The 16,541-nt window shown below is 43.0% G+C and overlaps 1 protein-coding gene across 1 annotated transcript in view; it reads right to left on the bottom strand.

The window, feature by feature from the left end:
- Positions 1–15,441, bottom strand: part of tnrc6c2 (trinucleotide repeat containing adaptor 6C2) — a 51,447-nt gene extending 36,006 nt beyond the window's left edge. Inside the window, exons 1-3 of the mRNA XM_079649142.1 lie at positions 14,662–15,441; positions 4,203–4,297; positions 3,827–3,848 (exon numbers count right to left, since the gene is read on the bottom strand). Of these exons, the coding sequence (XP_079505268.1) occupies positions 3,827–3,848; positions 4,203–4,259 (79 nt within the window). The 5' untranslated portion in view covers positions 4,260–4,297; positions 14,662–15,441. The remainder of the gene's footprint in view (positions 1–3,826; positions 3,849–4,202; positions 4,298–14,661) is intronic.
- Between the last annotated feature and the right edge of the window lie 1,100 nt (positions 15,442–16,541).

Below are 16,541 nucleotides of genomic sequence, written 5' to 3'. Positions count from 1 at the left end.
AAGCATTGTTCTAGACTTTGCTCCCATAATTATTTCTTTCTTTCCTTCCATACCTCACTCTCCTCTGGCACTTGACATGCAGGCGGGGTGAGCACACGGGGGGTAGAGGAAAAACAATCATGCTTGGCAGTCATAAATCCACAGGATGTAATTCACCAGCTATTCACTATTAATTCATTGAGTGTTTATAAATGTGGTTAACAAAAGAGAAAAGCAGTCTGAATGCTAAAGTAAATTAGCCTCCAATTAGATTGCGATTCATGAAATTCCCTTTCAAAAGAGTTGACACAATTAATAGCATGTGAAATTGCTAAATAATCCAATACAGAATTATACGACACACTTGTGTTTATGTGCCTCTTGCGCGTCTTTGAAAAACATAATGCCGTTATCACTGTGGTGACACCGTGTAAATATGTTTCTCCTCGGATGTGGTCGCCGGAACCGAGCATAACGTCGGTGAAATTGAAACAGGCGGAAGAAACAGTGTGAGCAAGACGGCAAGTTATGGACGTGACAGTGACAGGCATTACATTTGTTCTATAACCTTTCAGCGTTGAAAAGTGCATTCGCAGCAAAAATGGAGATAGCAGATTTCTTGATTATCGGGGTGTGGGATTGAACAGATGCAGTGTGGTAATACTGTGGCTTTCTGTGCCTGCGTGTATTCTCTCCACGAATTGCATTTGTGTAGCTCCCTCTCAACTTAATATTTACGTGTGTGTGTGCCTGCTAAAAACAAAATGTGGGTAGTGAAAGACGCCCTTGCTGCTTTTCAATTCTACAATGTAGGCATTTGCTTCAGTCACAGATTAGATTCAAAGTTGCTGAAGAGAGAAATGTGTCTTTTAATATGATTGTGGGACTATAAAAACACACATATGCAGCTTGACAGATACTCTGCATGCAGTCCTCTGTGTGAGTGTGAGTGTGAGTGTGAGTGTGTGTGTGTGTGTGTGTGTGTGTGTGTGTGTGTGTGTGTGTGTGTGTGTGTGTGTGTGTCTCTACGCACGTGCAAGTGTCTGTATAGTATGTGTAGCATTAAAACTGACTGATTGTGATTGCAGTGATGGCAGGGATTGTGATGAAGCTGCGTGTGTGCTGGGGGTGAATAATCAGCATCCCTCTGAGGTAATGGGGACCAGAAGGGGGGGAGAGAGAGGGAGGGAGGTCCAGCCTGTGTGTGTGTGTGTGTGTGTGTGTGCGTCTGTGTGGGGGAGGTGGGTTAGGGCAGTGGTACATTGCCTCCTGGAACCCGGCCTTCAATGAAGCTCCATCCGTAATGGGGGGCAGAGAAGTTAATTCCGCTGCACCGAAGCTTTATCTCATTTTCATACATATGAACGCACCGGGCCCGAGATCGATTACTGCAAACAAATTGAAATGCCTGGGACCAAGGGGGGCCCGCGGAGAGGAAAGCAGGAAAAAGGCGCTGGCGATGGGGGAGGTGGTGTGCATGTGTCTATGAATTTCTGAGAGTGTATAAGGAAGGCAGAATTCTCTGATATGGATGGAAAGACACAAATCACTACTGCATACTGATTTTTCTCCCCACTTGCATATATACACACACACCTCTATTATTTAGAGTCACGCCTGAAAACTCAACTCATTCCAGTCGATGCCACCTTCCTTTTAAGAGATATTGCAAAAGGGAGCAACCTCAGAGGTCCTGATGGCTCACTGAACGATTAGACTCCAAACAGGTCCTTTTTTTCTGTTTCCTCCATCTTCCTGGCTGCATGAGAAACCACTACGTACACACAATCAGTTTCTCACTCAATGCCCCTCTCTCTCTTCATCTCTCATTAAACATACCATAAAACAAATGTCCATGTCATTAGTCCTCTTCTATATATTAGCACCGTCATTGACTCCCAACGGTCATTTTTGGCACTCGTTGAAAGTGCTCTCTGCTTCATTACGTTCTTTCCATGACTTTCCTTCCTTCCTTGTTGCTTTTATGTGGCCCCAGAATGCCCTGTTCTACTTCCTCATTCATACTCTTTTTTTCCTTTTCTCCTCCCTCTTTCTTGTTTGTGGCCGTGCCCCTGTCAATGGGCGTCTCTCACAGACATAGTTTTCAATATTTCCTCTCTGACTCAGCGCAACACACACACACACAGGTTGGAGTATAACATCGCAGTGGCTCATCTCTGCCTCTTCCAGCTGCACGGTGCACGCTCTCCTCTTCTCTCAAGCTCTCCCCCCACACACACACACACACACACACACACACACACACACACACACACACACACACACACACACACACACACACACACACACACACACACACACACACACACACACACACACACACACACACACACACACACACACACACACACACACACACACACACACACACACACACACACACACACACACACACACACACACACACACACACACACACTTTGTGTGACATTTATTGTTGCCCACATAATCCTTTGGGCCAAGTGGATCGTCACCATCTGACACCCGCAAAGAAAAACCTCCGGCCTTACTTAGTATAGGGAGACAAATAAAACGCAGCACTCATTCCTGCCTCATCACCATCATTTGTATCACTAATATACTGCATGGCATTTAAAGTGCAAAAGTAAAGTGGCCTACAGCTAAGACTGTGGCTGTTAAAAACAGCGTCCAGGTGTGAATTCCTGTAAAACAGCATTCAAACTCTGCTGTGTGTAACTAACACTTAACAAACATATGCTGTAAACAATAACATAGGCTTGTTCTCTCCTAAAGTTTTCTGTTGATCTCTAAATACTATTTGTGACAAGAACCCTCTGTCAGGGTAATATACTTTTAGATATTTTTGGGCCTGGACAGGTGGGATTTTCTTTGGCTGAGAAAAGTATCACCGTCTCAATCACTCAAGCATAAGAACAACGGCATTAAATGTATATTCAAATCAGAAGCGGTAAGCTTTGTGTTGCGGCTTTGAGACATGGATAATAGGCCAAGCTCACAGTCAGGTCAGTCTAGGGGGGGGCAATTAAATAGACAGGTCATAGTACAAGGCAAGCTGTGGTGACCTTTGTTAAACCCAACAGTTACACCCAGATGGTCAAGCTGCTGCTCACACTGCGCGAGGATTAGCACGGGCGCTAACAGACACACTATTGGGATTTAAAGGTAACTGCTTTGCTCACATTCTTTGCCGTCTTAACCCAACGCCCAATGACGCAAAATCCTTGAAAAGCTTTAGCGAAATCATATCCAACTGTAAAATAATCCTAGGTACAACCGAGCAGCAGATGCAACTCTAGGTAACATTTCACAGTATTTCACAGCAATGTTCTCTTTAGATATATTTTAACATCTTAAGAGAACACCAAGGGCATGTGAGGACACAGTTCTTTCAGACCCAGTCTTTCTGCATTTCATCTGAACTTCATGCTCTTCTTTTGTTCCACTCTTCCTCTTTTCCCCCATCCCCCCATCCCTCCACAAACACAACATCCAGTGTGCTGTCTGGGTGCCCTCACGCTTCACTGCCTGGTGCTGCGGGCGAACTGGGCGTCACTCGGCATCATTCTGCATTAGACTCCACTGTATTAGCTTTGCTTTGTGTGCGCATGTGTGTTTGAGAACATAGTCGAACGGCACAATTGTGCATGCATGTGCAAGATGTGTGTGTCCATCTGTGTAGGAGAATGCTAAATGCTATGTGTGTGTGTAACACGTGAATAATGTATGTGCCTTTACGGGTCAGTGTGCATTAATCAGAGCTGATTAATGCAGATCTGCAGTTGGAATGTGGTTCTAGAAAATCAGTAAGATGAGAAGGTGAAGTGTAATTGATCATGACACTCACCTTTGGGTTTCTGATCAGAAGCCTGCAGGGAAAACAAGTAGAATAGAGTAAGAAACTGAACACAGTGAGTGGAATTGAAACAATTATTCAAAACATTATAACAAAACCTAACCTTTATTTAACCAGAAGAGGGCTAGTTGATTATATGTGATTGAATAATGTTGTAATTGTTTAGGTCAGTTGTAGTTGCTCTACACGGGATGTTTGCTATTGATTTCATTGAAAGCCATTAGTAAGAAAAAGATTGAAGGTTTCAAAAAGCACACATATATATAGTGCCATTTACAGATCATACATAATGAACTGTCTGTGCCTCAAAATAGATATGCTTCTTTTATATGTGTAATCTATGAACATGCATCATTTTCACCTTCACCTTTTTCTGAGCGACGTCCGTCTTTTTCTTTTCTTCTTGTTTTTTCTTTTTTTCCATCAAATGGTTCTCTTCCTTCTATCGCTAGCTTCTCTCAGCTGTGAAACAAGAAAGAGTAATGAGTGGAACAAGAAGGAGAACGGTAAGGATTCAGCTTAAGTGTCCATCCATTTTTCATTCTTGTAGTAATAATGTAGACCTAGACGCATCACACGGTTTACAAATTAAAGACATTCAGGCACATTCACAAAAGAAATATACCATTTAAAAAAGGCACATTTATGTTCGCCATCTCCCCCCCTTTGCAAATACACTTTCAACCCCTTCCCTTTGATCCATGTGTAAGCCAGAGCCAAAGTGCACTCTGCATGGAAAAACTCCATCCAAACTAATCACCTCATAAGAAAATCATGTCAGGCACTTCTGAGAAATACTTTCCTTCACGGTCAAAATAATGTAAAAGGAGAAGGCGGAATGAAAAAGGGAAAGGAAAAATGGCAGACGTGAATTAAAGAAAGAGAGAATGAAGACGCTGTAAAGGCCAACCGAATAGGATGCAATGCCTTTTATTTTTTACAGAAATCTGACTTAGTGGGCGTTAGTAGAACTAGGTAGATAGCTCGCCTGAGGACTGGGAAAATTAAGTGCTTCTTTTCAGCCTGTATTTCCTTTAGCTCAGCGTATGTGACTGCTCCTGGAAACTATTATAGGCATGAGCTGGGCCATAAGGAATGAATGAGTGTGCGTTTAGTCATCACTAAGTGCAATGGACACCAATCTATAACACGGCACTATGTCATATCAAATCAATGAAACCACTTTCTAAAATGTGCAACTACAATCGATCATCTTCATGTCAGTCCAATGAAAACTAGTCTATTCCTATTTGTTAGCCATCCTGCTGAATACATACATGACTGCTTTGTAAAATACGCTATTGTGCTTTACCCTCATGGACTTTTTAAGAATACTGTCCCAATGCTCAAGCAATATGTTGAACGTCATACTTAAAAAAAAATCAGCTTTCTTGTCAGATAGGAATCGACTTCTATGCCAACAGATATCAGACCAATGAACCATCACCATGGTCTTCTGCCATAACAACAACAGATTATTTGCATTGCATGTACTGTGTGTCATATTGAAATGTGTCATTGAGAGACCTAATGACGTCGGACTGCTTTGATAAAAGGATAAACGTGGTTCTGACAATTCATCATTTAAATTTATTCATAAAAAAAAAGGTTGCCATTCAAACTTATATTTTGTGATTTTAGACAGTTCATCCGCTGAAAAAGGCGAAGATAATGATTCACAGTAGATTTTTTAGAAATAGATTTTTGCAAATGAAAATGATTAGTTGAAGATTAACGTGTAATTTCCCTGACATGTAAACTAAACACAACATAAAAATGGTGCCAAGACACGGCCTAGAAAATGAATAATCTGAATGTATGAATGAATCATAACAGAAGATTAATGAAGGCCTGCATCCCACTGTGCTGCCCACTGGCAGGGGGAGGGAGCTGTCAATCAGAAAGACAGGAGAGGCCTCACAGAGGCTCTCTGATGGCGGCGTAATGTCTCCATGGCAGTAAGAGGAAGAAAGAAGAGACAGAGTAGAAAAGGGATAGACAGACATACAGATGGGCAAGAGACAGAAAGCGGAAGAAAGACATTGAACGCTTGTCAACAGTGAGTTTAGATCCAAACCATGGGGAAGACTGCCAGACTAGTGGCCATGGCAGCAGGGAGAATTCAAAGAAAGGAGATACATTACTGTTTTGCCTCAATCTGGATTTTCTTCTTTTCATTCCCTGTTAATGGTCTCTTCCCACCCCCTCTCTCTTGCATTCACACAGTCCTATTTTTCATACTGAGTGAGGAGTCTGTGTTTGTGCGTCATTGTGCCATCTCAGCAGCAATGGGGAAGGCAGCCCTCAGGTGATAAATAGGAGCTCACAGTATGAGTGGGTGTTTGTGTGCATTCAGATAATTGTATGCAGCATGTGAATGTGCAGTAGTCCATTTCTCAGTCATATCTCTGAGCTGAGACACAGCCGCAGCATGCAGGCAGAGAAAGGGATGGGGGATGCAAATGGAAAGAAAGTAGCTTTTGCCATTAACACTGTGCTTTTTATTTTCACCATAAGTTGCAGCGCCTCTGAACTACGATTGACCGTGGCATCGTGATGGTCTCACATTCGAACCCTGATAATATGGTGGACCCAACCTATCCGGTTCCTACTGGTGCTGTCACATAGGACAAGGATATATTTCTTGTCTAATTGAATAGGTGTTAATACACTATGAACAGCCTTTAGTATTTTTTTCTTTTTTGTTATTTACTGTAATATTGGAGGCAGCCGGGTGTGGAATCCAGTTTTGTGAAATGTGAGATACCGGACGGTTGTCTTTTGCGCTGACGTTGTCATTGCCAAAGTTAGCTTCCTCTTGACCTCCCCTGCCCCACATATTTCCTTACCTGCCTCTCCCTGTGTCCCTCCCTCTCACTGAGTACTGCTGACACTAGCACCTCCTCAGCACTGACCCCGGGGTGTTTCTTCGCTGCCGCCCAGCATCAGGTTTACCCTCGCTGGCAGTATGACACAGCAATTAGGCAAAATATGTCCTGTTTTCAGGTTCCTGACCTACATGGACACAGTGCGTCTCAGTGTTCTCTTACATTGAAGGGACTTGGATCACCTTACAACATAATGTAGCCAGTAACTAAACTAGTAAGTGCATGCCCTTCTTGCCTTTAAAAACAAAACCATTGGAGGATTTCTCATTTGTTGTTACCTTATCTAGGGTTTATTGAGAAGAGAAATATTAAAGCAAGATATCTCTGTATTGCTTTTAGATCAAATACCACAGATAGCCTCAATGAAGTGCAAACTATCTACCGGTACTTCAAAGGAAAGCAACACTTTTTCTTTTTCTTGTATCATGTTAGCTAGCAAGCTGTTGGCCAATTTCTCTACAGGGCATATGGGTTTTTTCAAAGTTGCAAATGTATGCAAAGCTGGCAGATGATTCAGTTTGTTGGTCAAAAATGAGCTTTGATGCAAAAGCTAAGAACTTGTAAACCACAATGTTTCATCACAAAGCTATGTTGTATTCAGTGCACATATTCTATGTATTCATACAACAAAACATTTAAACAGCATTAGTCATATTATAGTACATTATGTTGAATATCGTCCAAATCTCAGTAACACAATATACATGCACATCTCTACTGGGACTGATGCTTTAAGTTGCACACAGATATGCACGTCTTTAGAGCCAACATTTCTACTTTCCCCTAACATTTATAAAGCAATTCTACCTGAAATACCCCCTTCTGCTCCCTCAAAACCCTAACCTAACAAGTGTTGCTACATTGACTCTGTGGCTTTTCTTAAGCATACAGAGTTGAGTAGGAAAACCTCCTAAGTCTAAGCAAACCGGAGCCGCTGGCAAATGTGGAGGAATTGCATAATGAGGCAGTATACTGTCTTCCTGTGCTGCACAAAACAGTTCCATATCCTGGGACTATAGGGCTAGGCTGTAAAGAAGGAAGCATGACAACAGCAACCCACTGTACAGGAATGAAGGAGCTAGAAACTCACACACACACACACCCAGTCACATAACAACACACAGTTAAGCTTGATGTATACAGGCAGGAGGCAGTCGGTCTGATGTCTCTCTTTTTCCGCCAATGATGCAGAGGAGATATAGGTGGGAGGAGGAGAAAGGGAGATGAGTATGGGGGGGGGGGGGTGAGAGGAAGGGAAAACAGGCGGAGGATGAAAGCAGATGCAGAGCAACACCAATTAAGAACGACAGCCGCCGGAGAACCAGACATGGCACAGAGAGAAAGAAGAGAGACTATGCTGGGAGAGGGAAAACACACAAAAAATCCTCACTGGAGAAATGGAGGAGTTTGAAAAAAAAAAAAAAAAACAGAACGGAGCACTATTGAGGCTGGCAGACAAGGAGAGAGGGGGGGAGGCTGCGAGGAGGGGGGAGAAAGAGGAACCAAAATATCCACACACCTTGATCGCTAGTATCTAGAGATGCAGGGAGAAAAGCAAGGGGTAAGGGGGAAAACTATGCGAGGGTGATAGAAAAAATAAAAGGTTGAGTAAAAAGAGCTGAGCTGGTGTGAAGAAGACCGAGCGAGAGACAAAGGAGGAGAGACAGAGAGAACTTGAAAGGGAGAAGAGATGCGAGGAAAAGCCTGTCAGATCAACTGCAGACACAACACCAATCCCCGAGGATGGAAGAGGAAGAAGAAGAAGACTTTCCTCTCTCAGCAAAAAAAAAAAAAAAGTATGGTCAGGTTCTGTGGCCGCAGAATGTGGTAAATTCCCTCTCCACCAACATTACCACACAGCTGGCTGCCCATTCCTGCGGCATTTGTGAAGCCACGGGGCTCTCCGGAGCCTTATTACATGGAACATTATCATCCTTTACCTGGGAAATAACTCCCCAAAACTTGCTACTGTTGCTCAAGACCTCAACTACTCTCCACAAATGTCTGTGTGTGTGCATTTGGGTTCACTCGACCTGTATGGCTTGGGGAGAAAAAGCCTGTAAATTCCACAGTTGATATGCAGCAATAACATGTTTTTCAGTGAGTGCTTCCACCCCTCAGTCTCACTGGATGCTTGGTTTGTAAGCATTCAGCAACAACCAACTTTGCTTTCAGCAGGTGGGGAGAGTGGCTTGTGAAGAGATACTGCACACTTTAGTGCTACTAGGCTGGACTTGCTCAATGAACCGCGGTAGAAATATTCTTGGTTGTTGGAATCTGTAGACGAGGGACTGATTGAGGGCCAGTGGAGAGCAGCGATGAACGGCGAAGCAAGATGGAGAAAGAAAGTCAAACAATCAGATATTGAGGGAGGAAGACCTGCGTTCAAAATAACAGCTTTGAGGTTTGCCTGCAGAAAATTTGCTCAGAGTGTCTTGGCTGCTTCCTCTGCCAAGTCGATATGAAACTTTAACACGATGGCAGCTCATTAAATAGGAAAGCAGCACAAAGCACCAGACCAAGCAGGCCTGCTCCCTGCCAGCACCACAGCTAAAGCTTATTGAATTCAAGTAGAAGGTGTCAAAGTGTGTTGGTTTTAGTCTTCGCTTATGAAAATAGGTGGTTGTGCATATTCTGCATACGCATGCGTATTTGTTTTAATCTGTGTGCTTGCCTGGCAGCTCGGAGGCTGCGAGGTGACTCCCTGTCTAGAAAGGTGTTTTTAGTGATGAGGTGCTATTAGCTTTAATACAATGCCTGACCTCTTATGATTAACCTTAAGCAGGAATTACTCAAACTTTGTACCAAAGACCAAAACTGAGTAACTTGAAATATACACTGGAGTTTAGTAGGGTTTGTACAACAGCCACAGAAATAATTAGTTCTGACTGTAGTTTTATCACCATTCGGTCTACAGTAAATCAGGCTGCAGCTCATCATAGTCATATGCAATATCGATAGAAAAGCTGCTGCTCAAGATCAATTAAATAACATGAAGTTATGTGTTCATTCTTAGTGACTTATTTAGATGCAGGGTCAGACAAGTTAAACAGGGCTCACAACAAAGTGTCTTAGCTGATGTTGGGAACATAGGTAGGCTCTTAAAATGGTAACTGTTTACGGCCCCCCATCAAATGAGATGAAAGGACACATACCGATGCACAATGCAGCCTAACTAGGACAGGACACACGAGCTAATCGGCTGGTCTATACTCCCCTCAAGGTTACTTTGACATGCCTCCACTCTATACCTATATATAAAATGTCAGTCAACAATTCCCCAGCTGTCAACAGTGTAAGCAATTACATAGACTAACAGGGAGACGGAAGATAAGCCTGCTCAGATGTAAGAAGGACAGAGATGAAAACATGAAGAATCAGGGAGAGAGATCTTGGTGCCAGCCCCATGATTGAGAGGTGGGCACAACAGCGTAGGTGTAGAAATAGCAGCCAAAGCTGATAGTGGAGTGGGCATGTTTCTTTGAGTAAATATTTGCTAGTATTGTTTTATTGAACTTCACTCTTAATATCTTCAGTAATATCTTACAGATTGTATTCTCCCAATGACAAAGTTATGTAAATGCTGAGAATACAACAAATAATAAGAGCAATTTCAATATAAGAAAATGTTTTTGTCATAGCAATTGAAATATTTGATTGCTATCGGGACTATTTTATGAAATATAATGAAAAAGGTTCAATAACAAACAATCTACCTTAGCTTTCATTAAAACAAAATAAGCCATGCCACAACTGTGATTTACAAATCAAGCATCACAAGAAATGTTTTGTTGTAAAGCAGTTCTGTTTAATCAAAATAAGTCCTTAAAATGCAATCTAGCAATCAAAATACACAAAGTGAAAGTGCTTCATTGATAGCTCTCGAGTTAATTAAGGCAATAAAACTCTCCTGACAAACAAATGCCCTGAGCTTAAAGAGCTTAACACGTGGACTGTGCATTGGGGCAAGCACTGCATGCTACTGCTATTTCTATAGCCATAACTGAAGGCTGTTGGAGTGCTGTAGGGCCTAAGTCCTTTTACATAATAGGTAAGGCTGGCTAGTGTCCATTTGGAGCAGGAAAAAGGGAACACTGTAGGTCGGATGTCGTGCATATTCTGTCATCTTCCATGTGATGGCCCTCTTCTTCTCCCCACGTCTCTCCAATTAGCCGACATGCAGCGGAGGGAGGGACGAGGGCCCCCACCAAGCCTCGGCACATTGAACATTCCCCTGGACCCCTGCCAAGACTCACAGGCAGCAGCTCGCCGGTTTCAAATTTGCTACCCCCATCCCCCTGCTTCCATCCAGGCCTGGGTTACCCCTGGTGGGCCCCCTAAGCTCTGCCCCCTTCATTGGCACACACGATTGACAACACCCATAGTCATCTTTGGTCACAACTTTTCCATACCTCTTCCATGCAAAAGCCCTGTCCGACATAATAATGTACAGGAGAACCATCTGTGTTTGTCCTCTTACACAAGACTAAAGGTCACCTTCAAATACCTGATCCCTGCCGTTCACCCAGACTAAACCTATACTTTGAATCTTCTGAAACATATGTTTTATGTTTTAATTAAAGTGAAAACTTGAGCTGAGTTTGCACACATGCAATCAAGAAGTGTTGAATTTAGGGCTGGGAGCACTAGAAGATAAGATTATCACTATCATCACATGAGATCACAGCTTCACACCAAAGCAGATTAGTGTCAGACCTAAAGTGAACCCTGGCTAAGACCAAGCAGACACAGTTTGCATAAACTGTGCAGACAAAACAAAACAGAACACACCTCCCAGAGGAGATGTCAGTGGGCATATGGAAGTGGAAGTTTGTTTTCTGGGTGTTTTCAATCCAACTAAAGATACTACAACTATTTCTGGCTACCTATAGATTCTAATGCAACAAAGTAAACATACACTCCCCCCTCGCTGGCCCTTACACACATACATAAACAAATGTCATGAAGCAGAATGGCCACACCAAACACAACTGCATAGAGAGTCTTTTATTGCCCCCCTTGACTTCAACATAGCCGTCCCTAGAACTGAAGAATAGGGTCTCAGCTTTTGGCAGCCTCCCATTGAATCCAGCAGATTGTACAGTCAGTGCATCTCTACTGCAGCAGCAGCCTGCAGAAGTGTTAAGCGTGTCATCTATCAGCACCAAGCCAATTGTTTGCAAAGCCTCATAATCACCGTCTCTGTAACTACCACGGACAGAATGACAACAAAGGGCAATTTTTTCAAAGCATGACTAAGTGGGATTTACCAAAGCAAACACAAAATGTTTGACGAGGGATACGAACAACTTTTTGTTTATTTGAATGTTAAAGTCCCCAGGGCAAGAGATGAACTCTAAAACAGAAGAACCAATACTATATGGGGATACAGCAGTATAAGTCAAGCAGGTCCACTCCAGTTACATTTTTGAAGTGAAAACCAGGCTAATGATAGCCACCTGAACATTGGACATGTTTAGTCTGTAAAGGGTTGGACAAGGGGACTCAAGCTTCAGATTCTTTTTAACTAATGATCCCACCTTCTCTATGATGAAGGCCTGCAGTATGTCTGTAGTGCTGTGGTTCCTGCAAGGTTTAGTCCTTGTGGCATTTTTTATAAAAAATTTTTAATCAAAACAATGTTTAGATGCCAACAGCCTAAAGCATAGTTGAGTCAAAAGCCAACATGGGTTATTGGTTTCCTGCATGCGAGTTTCCAAAATGGCAAAATATGTAATATAATTCATTGAATCTGGGCCCCAGTGAATATACATTTTCATTTTGGGTTTTGTTTCAATGGGAACTAACCAATTATAAACCCAAAGATTGAAATAATGTAGGGTCCAAAAAATATCTGTGTCTAGATTTTCATAAGATGCCATTAATTGATACACTATCCTGGCTCTCCCAGTGAATCATGTATGGATTACTGTAGAACCAAAATTAACAAAGGAAAACTTTTATTCAGTAAAAAATATCGAAAAGGAGATCTTCTGACCTCTTCTTTGCAACATTACATGCCGTTCCTCAGGGGTAAACACAGTGCTAGTGACCTACCCAACAACTACACACATCCCCTATTTGCCCCAGTGCCCTCCAGAGGAGCCACCTACTGTGGTTGCAGTGGTAGTTATGGTGCTAAAGCAGTTATGTCTGGGAAGGGTAAGCCTAACTATATGGTGTTTAAGAAAACTAGCAGACTCCCTCCTCCTCTTACCCAGCTTTAGGTCTTTCTTTTCACCCTATTCACTAATTTTACATACACACCAGAAGGGCCCCTGAAACATCTTTTCATAGCCACCCCCTTACTGCGTGCTCTGTAGCCTTTTGGGCGTGCGCATGGAAGGGAGAAGGACCCTTGACCCTGGGTAAGAAGAGGGCTCTGTGTGTGTGTGTGTGTGTGTGTCTGAGAGTCAGCTGGGTTTCTAAGATATGCAGGAGGCAGCTCACAACCTGAACAACAGCAGGGCATTAACCAACTGCCCAGGCTTTGAGCTTGACCTAAATGCTAACACATTCCCATGGCAAAAACGGCAGGCGTTCCACGTGTCTACATATTAACTGGATGACTCAAACACACAACAATTGCAACATACTTATATTCCAGACATGGCAGTCATACACACATAGGCTTGGAGACATACTCAACTGTGTGTGTTTGATGTACGCAGGAATAAATGCCCTAACAGTCTTCCCCATCGTACTGCAAATGTACATGCATGTGTGCCACTGGTGCTCACGCACATTTTTCATTTCATCACCTCACTGGTGTGTGACGATAGAGATAAGACAGTGGTGACAGAGATGTCAGAAGGGGGGGAATGAATATGGGGGTTTGAAATTGAACGGGAAATTATGTACTTCAATTAAGACACACGGAGGAGATATTAAAAGCTATACTCCAGTGCCTGGGGACAGGATGCAGGAAGGGGGGATGCAATAGAAGGCGACAGTTCAATCAGTATCTCCGGCTTTCTAACCAAGCCAGGGGGATGGAGGGAAGGAGGGAAGAGAGACAGGACAGCTATGTTTAATAATGTACTTGGAATTAGTGTAGTGGAATGTACAATAGTGTACAAGATACAGAAAGTGATATAGCTATGAATGAAAGATACAAGGAAGAGCAGTGACAACGAGAAATCGGGATAATGTACGAATTTGTCCTAGTATGAAAACACTGTAGTTTCAATTTGCTGGAAAATAATAGATAGAAATGTGTTAACAAAAAAGCCTAGTAATACAACATTATATTCAAATGACTACAACAACATTGAAAAAGCTGAAGCAATTCTCTCAGTCAGTTCAAGAAACCTACACATTAGACGCTCACATGTACTGAGTGTGTTCTGTCTATTCAGCCAATCATGAAAGAGCTATGATATCGCAAAAGTTCCAAACATTTTCCTGTCAATCCTCTTCAAATAAACATAGCAAATATCGTCATCTACTTCATGATGAATATCCAAAAGCAGCACATTCTCTGCGTTCTGTAGGGTTTTCTTATCAATCCAACATTACATAAAGCATTTGCACTTGCAGGGGACTCCCTTCAAATATCCTCCGGGTGCTTGGATGTCTGTCTCAAGATCATATAATACCCTGTATAATTTCTGAGGTTTTAAAACATGAATATCTTCAGGAAATCCTTCAACGGTGACACCACAAATAAGCACAGATCATTGTTAATGGGTGTTTTAATTAAGTGGCACTTGACATTGCTACTGTAGTGTTAATGCGCAGTTGTAACTGGGCTGAATGGAGATATTAAACCATAGAGCCATGTGTTAATGCTGTGAAAAATAATGGCGTGATATTATGGTCAGTTTGGCTTTTTGATTTGACATTGTCGGTCCACTATCCTCTAACCACTGATTGTCAAACACTGGACAGCTATCACATTCATTCCCAAGAGTAAAATGCAATTCATTTGGAACCTACCTTTCGTTAACCACAGATTTGGCAGATGTCAGTGAAGAGAAGGTGCATGGCAGAATAAAATATGCAGAAAAGCATTATCCGATGTCTTCTCTGAAGTTACCCGTAAATAGATGGAGGAGAGATTCAGTCGCAGTTCAAGTCGGACTTGGCAGAGAGCCGACTGCTGCTGAAGATACCGAGGTAAACAACGGCTACTCAGCCAGATATACGCACAGCAAGTACGGTAATGTTTGTTTTCAGCAAAACATATGCCGTGAAATTACCTTCGCCGATGAAACAGTTTGATAAAAACGTCACACAATATTGAGGGGCGGGGAAGGGAAACGAAGCACCACTAACAACAAAAACAAAAGAAAAAACACGAATAAAAATGACTTTTAAAAGCAGCTGAAGGATGCAAGCTAACGTGAGCTGGTTGACGCTGTTAATCGTCGATGGTTGCGAGGTTTTGCAAAACCAGAGAAATTAGCAGGCAGTTTTCGTTAAAAATCGCCGATGAGTTCTCGCGTATAGGGAGCAAGCCGACGGCCGTCAGTCAGCCAACTTGTTCTAAAGTGCAAAAAAAAAAAATGTGTTTAGGTCGCCAACTGGACGACTAGCGACGGGCTGGCTACCGCAAATGCAAAGTGAGAAACGACTCCGTGGAAATACATTCTGTTTGGATCCAGACAGCGGAGTGGATAGTCATGGTAGGCGTTCAGTGAGCTCTCGTTGACAGTGGTCTCGCAGCCATTTTGTTCAAACTAACAACACTGCAGCAGTCTCGCTTTCCTCCTCCCAGAGAGCAGACCAGGAAGTGGCTTCAGGTACGTACGTCACTCCCAACCAATCAAAACAGCAGCATGAAAACTCCGCCCACCGCCCTGCGGCCCGCCCCACTCCCGTTTGACAAAACCTCCAAGCGCCCACACAGAGGATGCACAGGCGGGCAGCTCACATTGCCAAGGTAATTGCTGAAGCTTGCAGCCAAAATCAAAAACGTGTTGTAGATTTTAGGAAGGTATTGTAAATATACCTTTTTATTGTATTTCACCACTGGCTCCTAGAGACAACTATAGCCTATATTTTTTTAAAGCTTAGAAATTAGATACCATGACCCAAATAGTGCGACAAAAAAACAAAACTGAAATAGATCGTAAAGTCTCAAGAAATGTGGAATGCACATCATGAGCTTTTTTTATCCCACTCAAATGTTAAAGGGCCGGCCCTTTAGTTTCACAACCCAAGATGACCTTTTGTCAAGAATCTCTTGATCACATGATGTCCAGAAACATGGGGCGATAATTCCAGGCTATTCACGAGATGATGGATGAGGTCGCCCTTGTGCCCCCCTGAACCGAGTCTGCTGCCGTCTCAGAGAAAGAAAATGCGGCCCCTGTCCATTCTTTGCACTCCTTTTTCATGGAAATGACTTCTCATGCAAACACGCACACGCGCACACGCGCACACACACACACACACACACACACACACACACACGCAGACACACACACACACACACACACACACACACACACACACACACACACACACACACACACACACACACACACACACACACACACACACACACACACTGTGGAGTTGGGAATAGGTCAAGGCTGCAGCCCACAAAGGGGAAGGCTGACCAGTGAGAACTCTCTCAGCAAAGCTTTGGGCTCTATACATCACTGGGAGAGACTGCTAATGAAAGCAAGGGGCCCCGGCCCAAACTTTTTTTCCCTTCTTTTCGAGGCAAGATGCCCAGAGCTATTAAAATAGCGAGCTACAACTGAATGGAGAAAGCAGATGTTCCATACTCAGGGTTGAGAGAGGTGAGAGCAGCGGGGAATGCCTTCAGAAGCAGCTGAAGCGATATGTAGTTCAATTCATATCACAGA

This window comes from Notothenia rossii, assembly GCF_949606895.1.
Source record: "Notothenia rossii genome assembly, chromosome: 1".
NCBI classification, from domain to species: Eukaryota; Metazoa; Chordata; class Actinopteri; order Perciformes; family Nototheniidae; genus Notothenia; species Notothenia rossii.
This window is presented reverse-complemented; position numbering and strand designations above follow the sequence as displayed.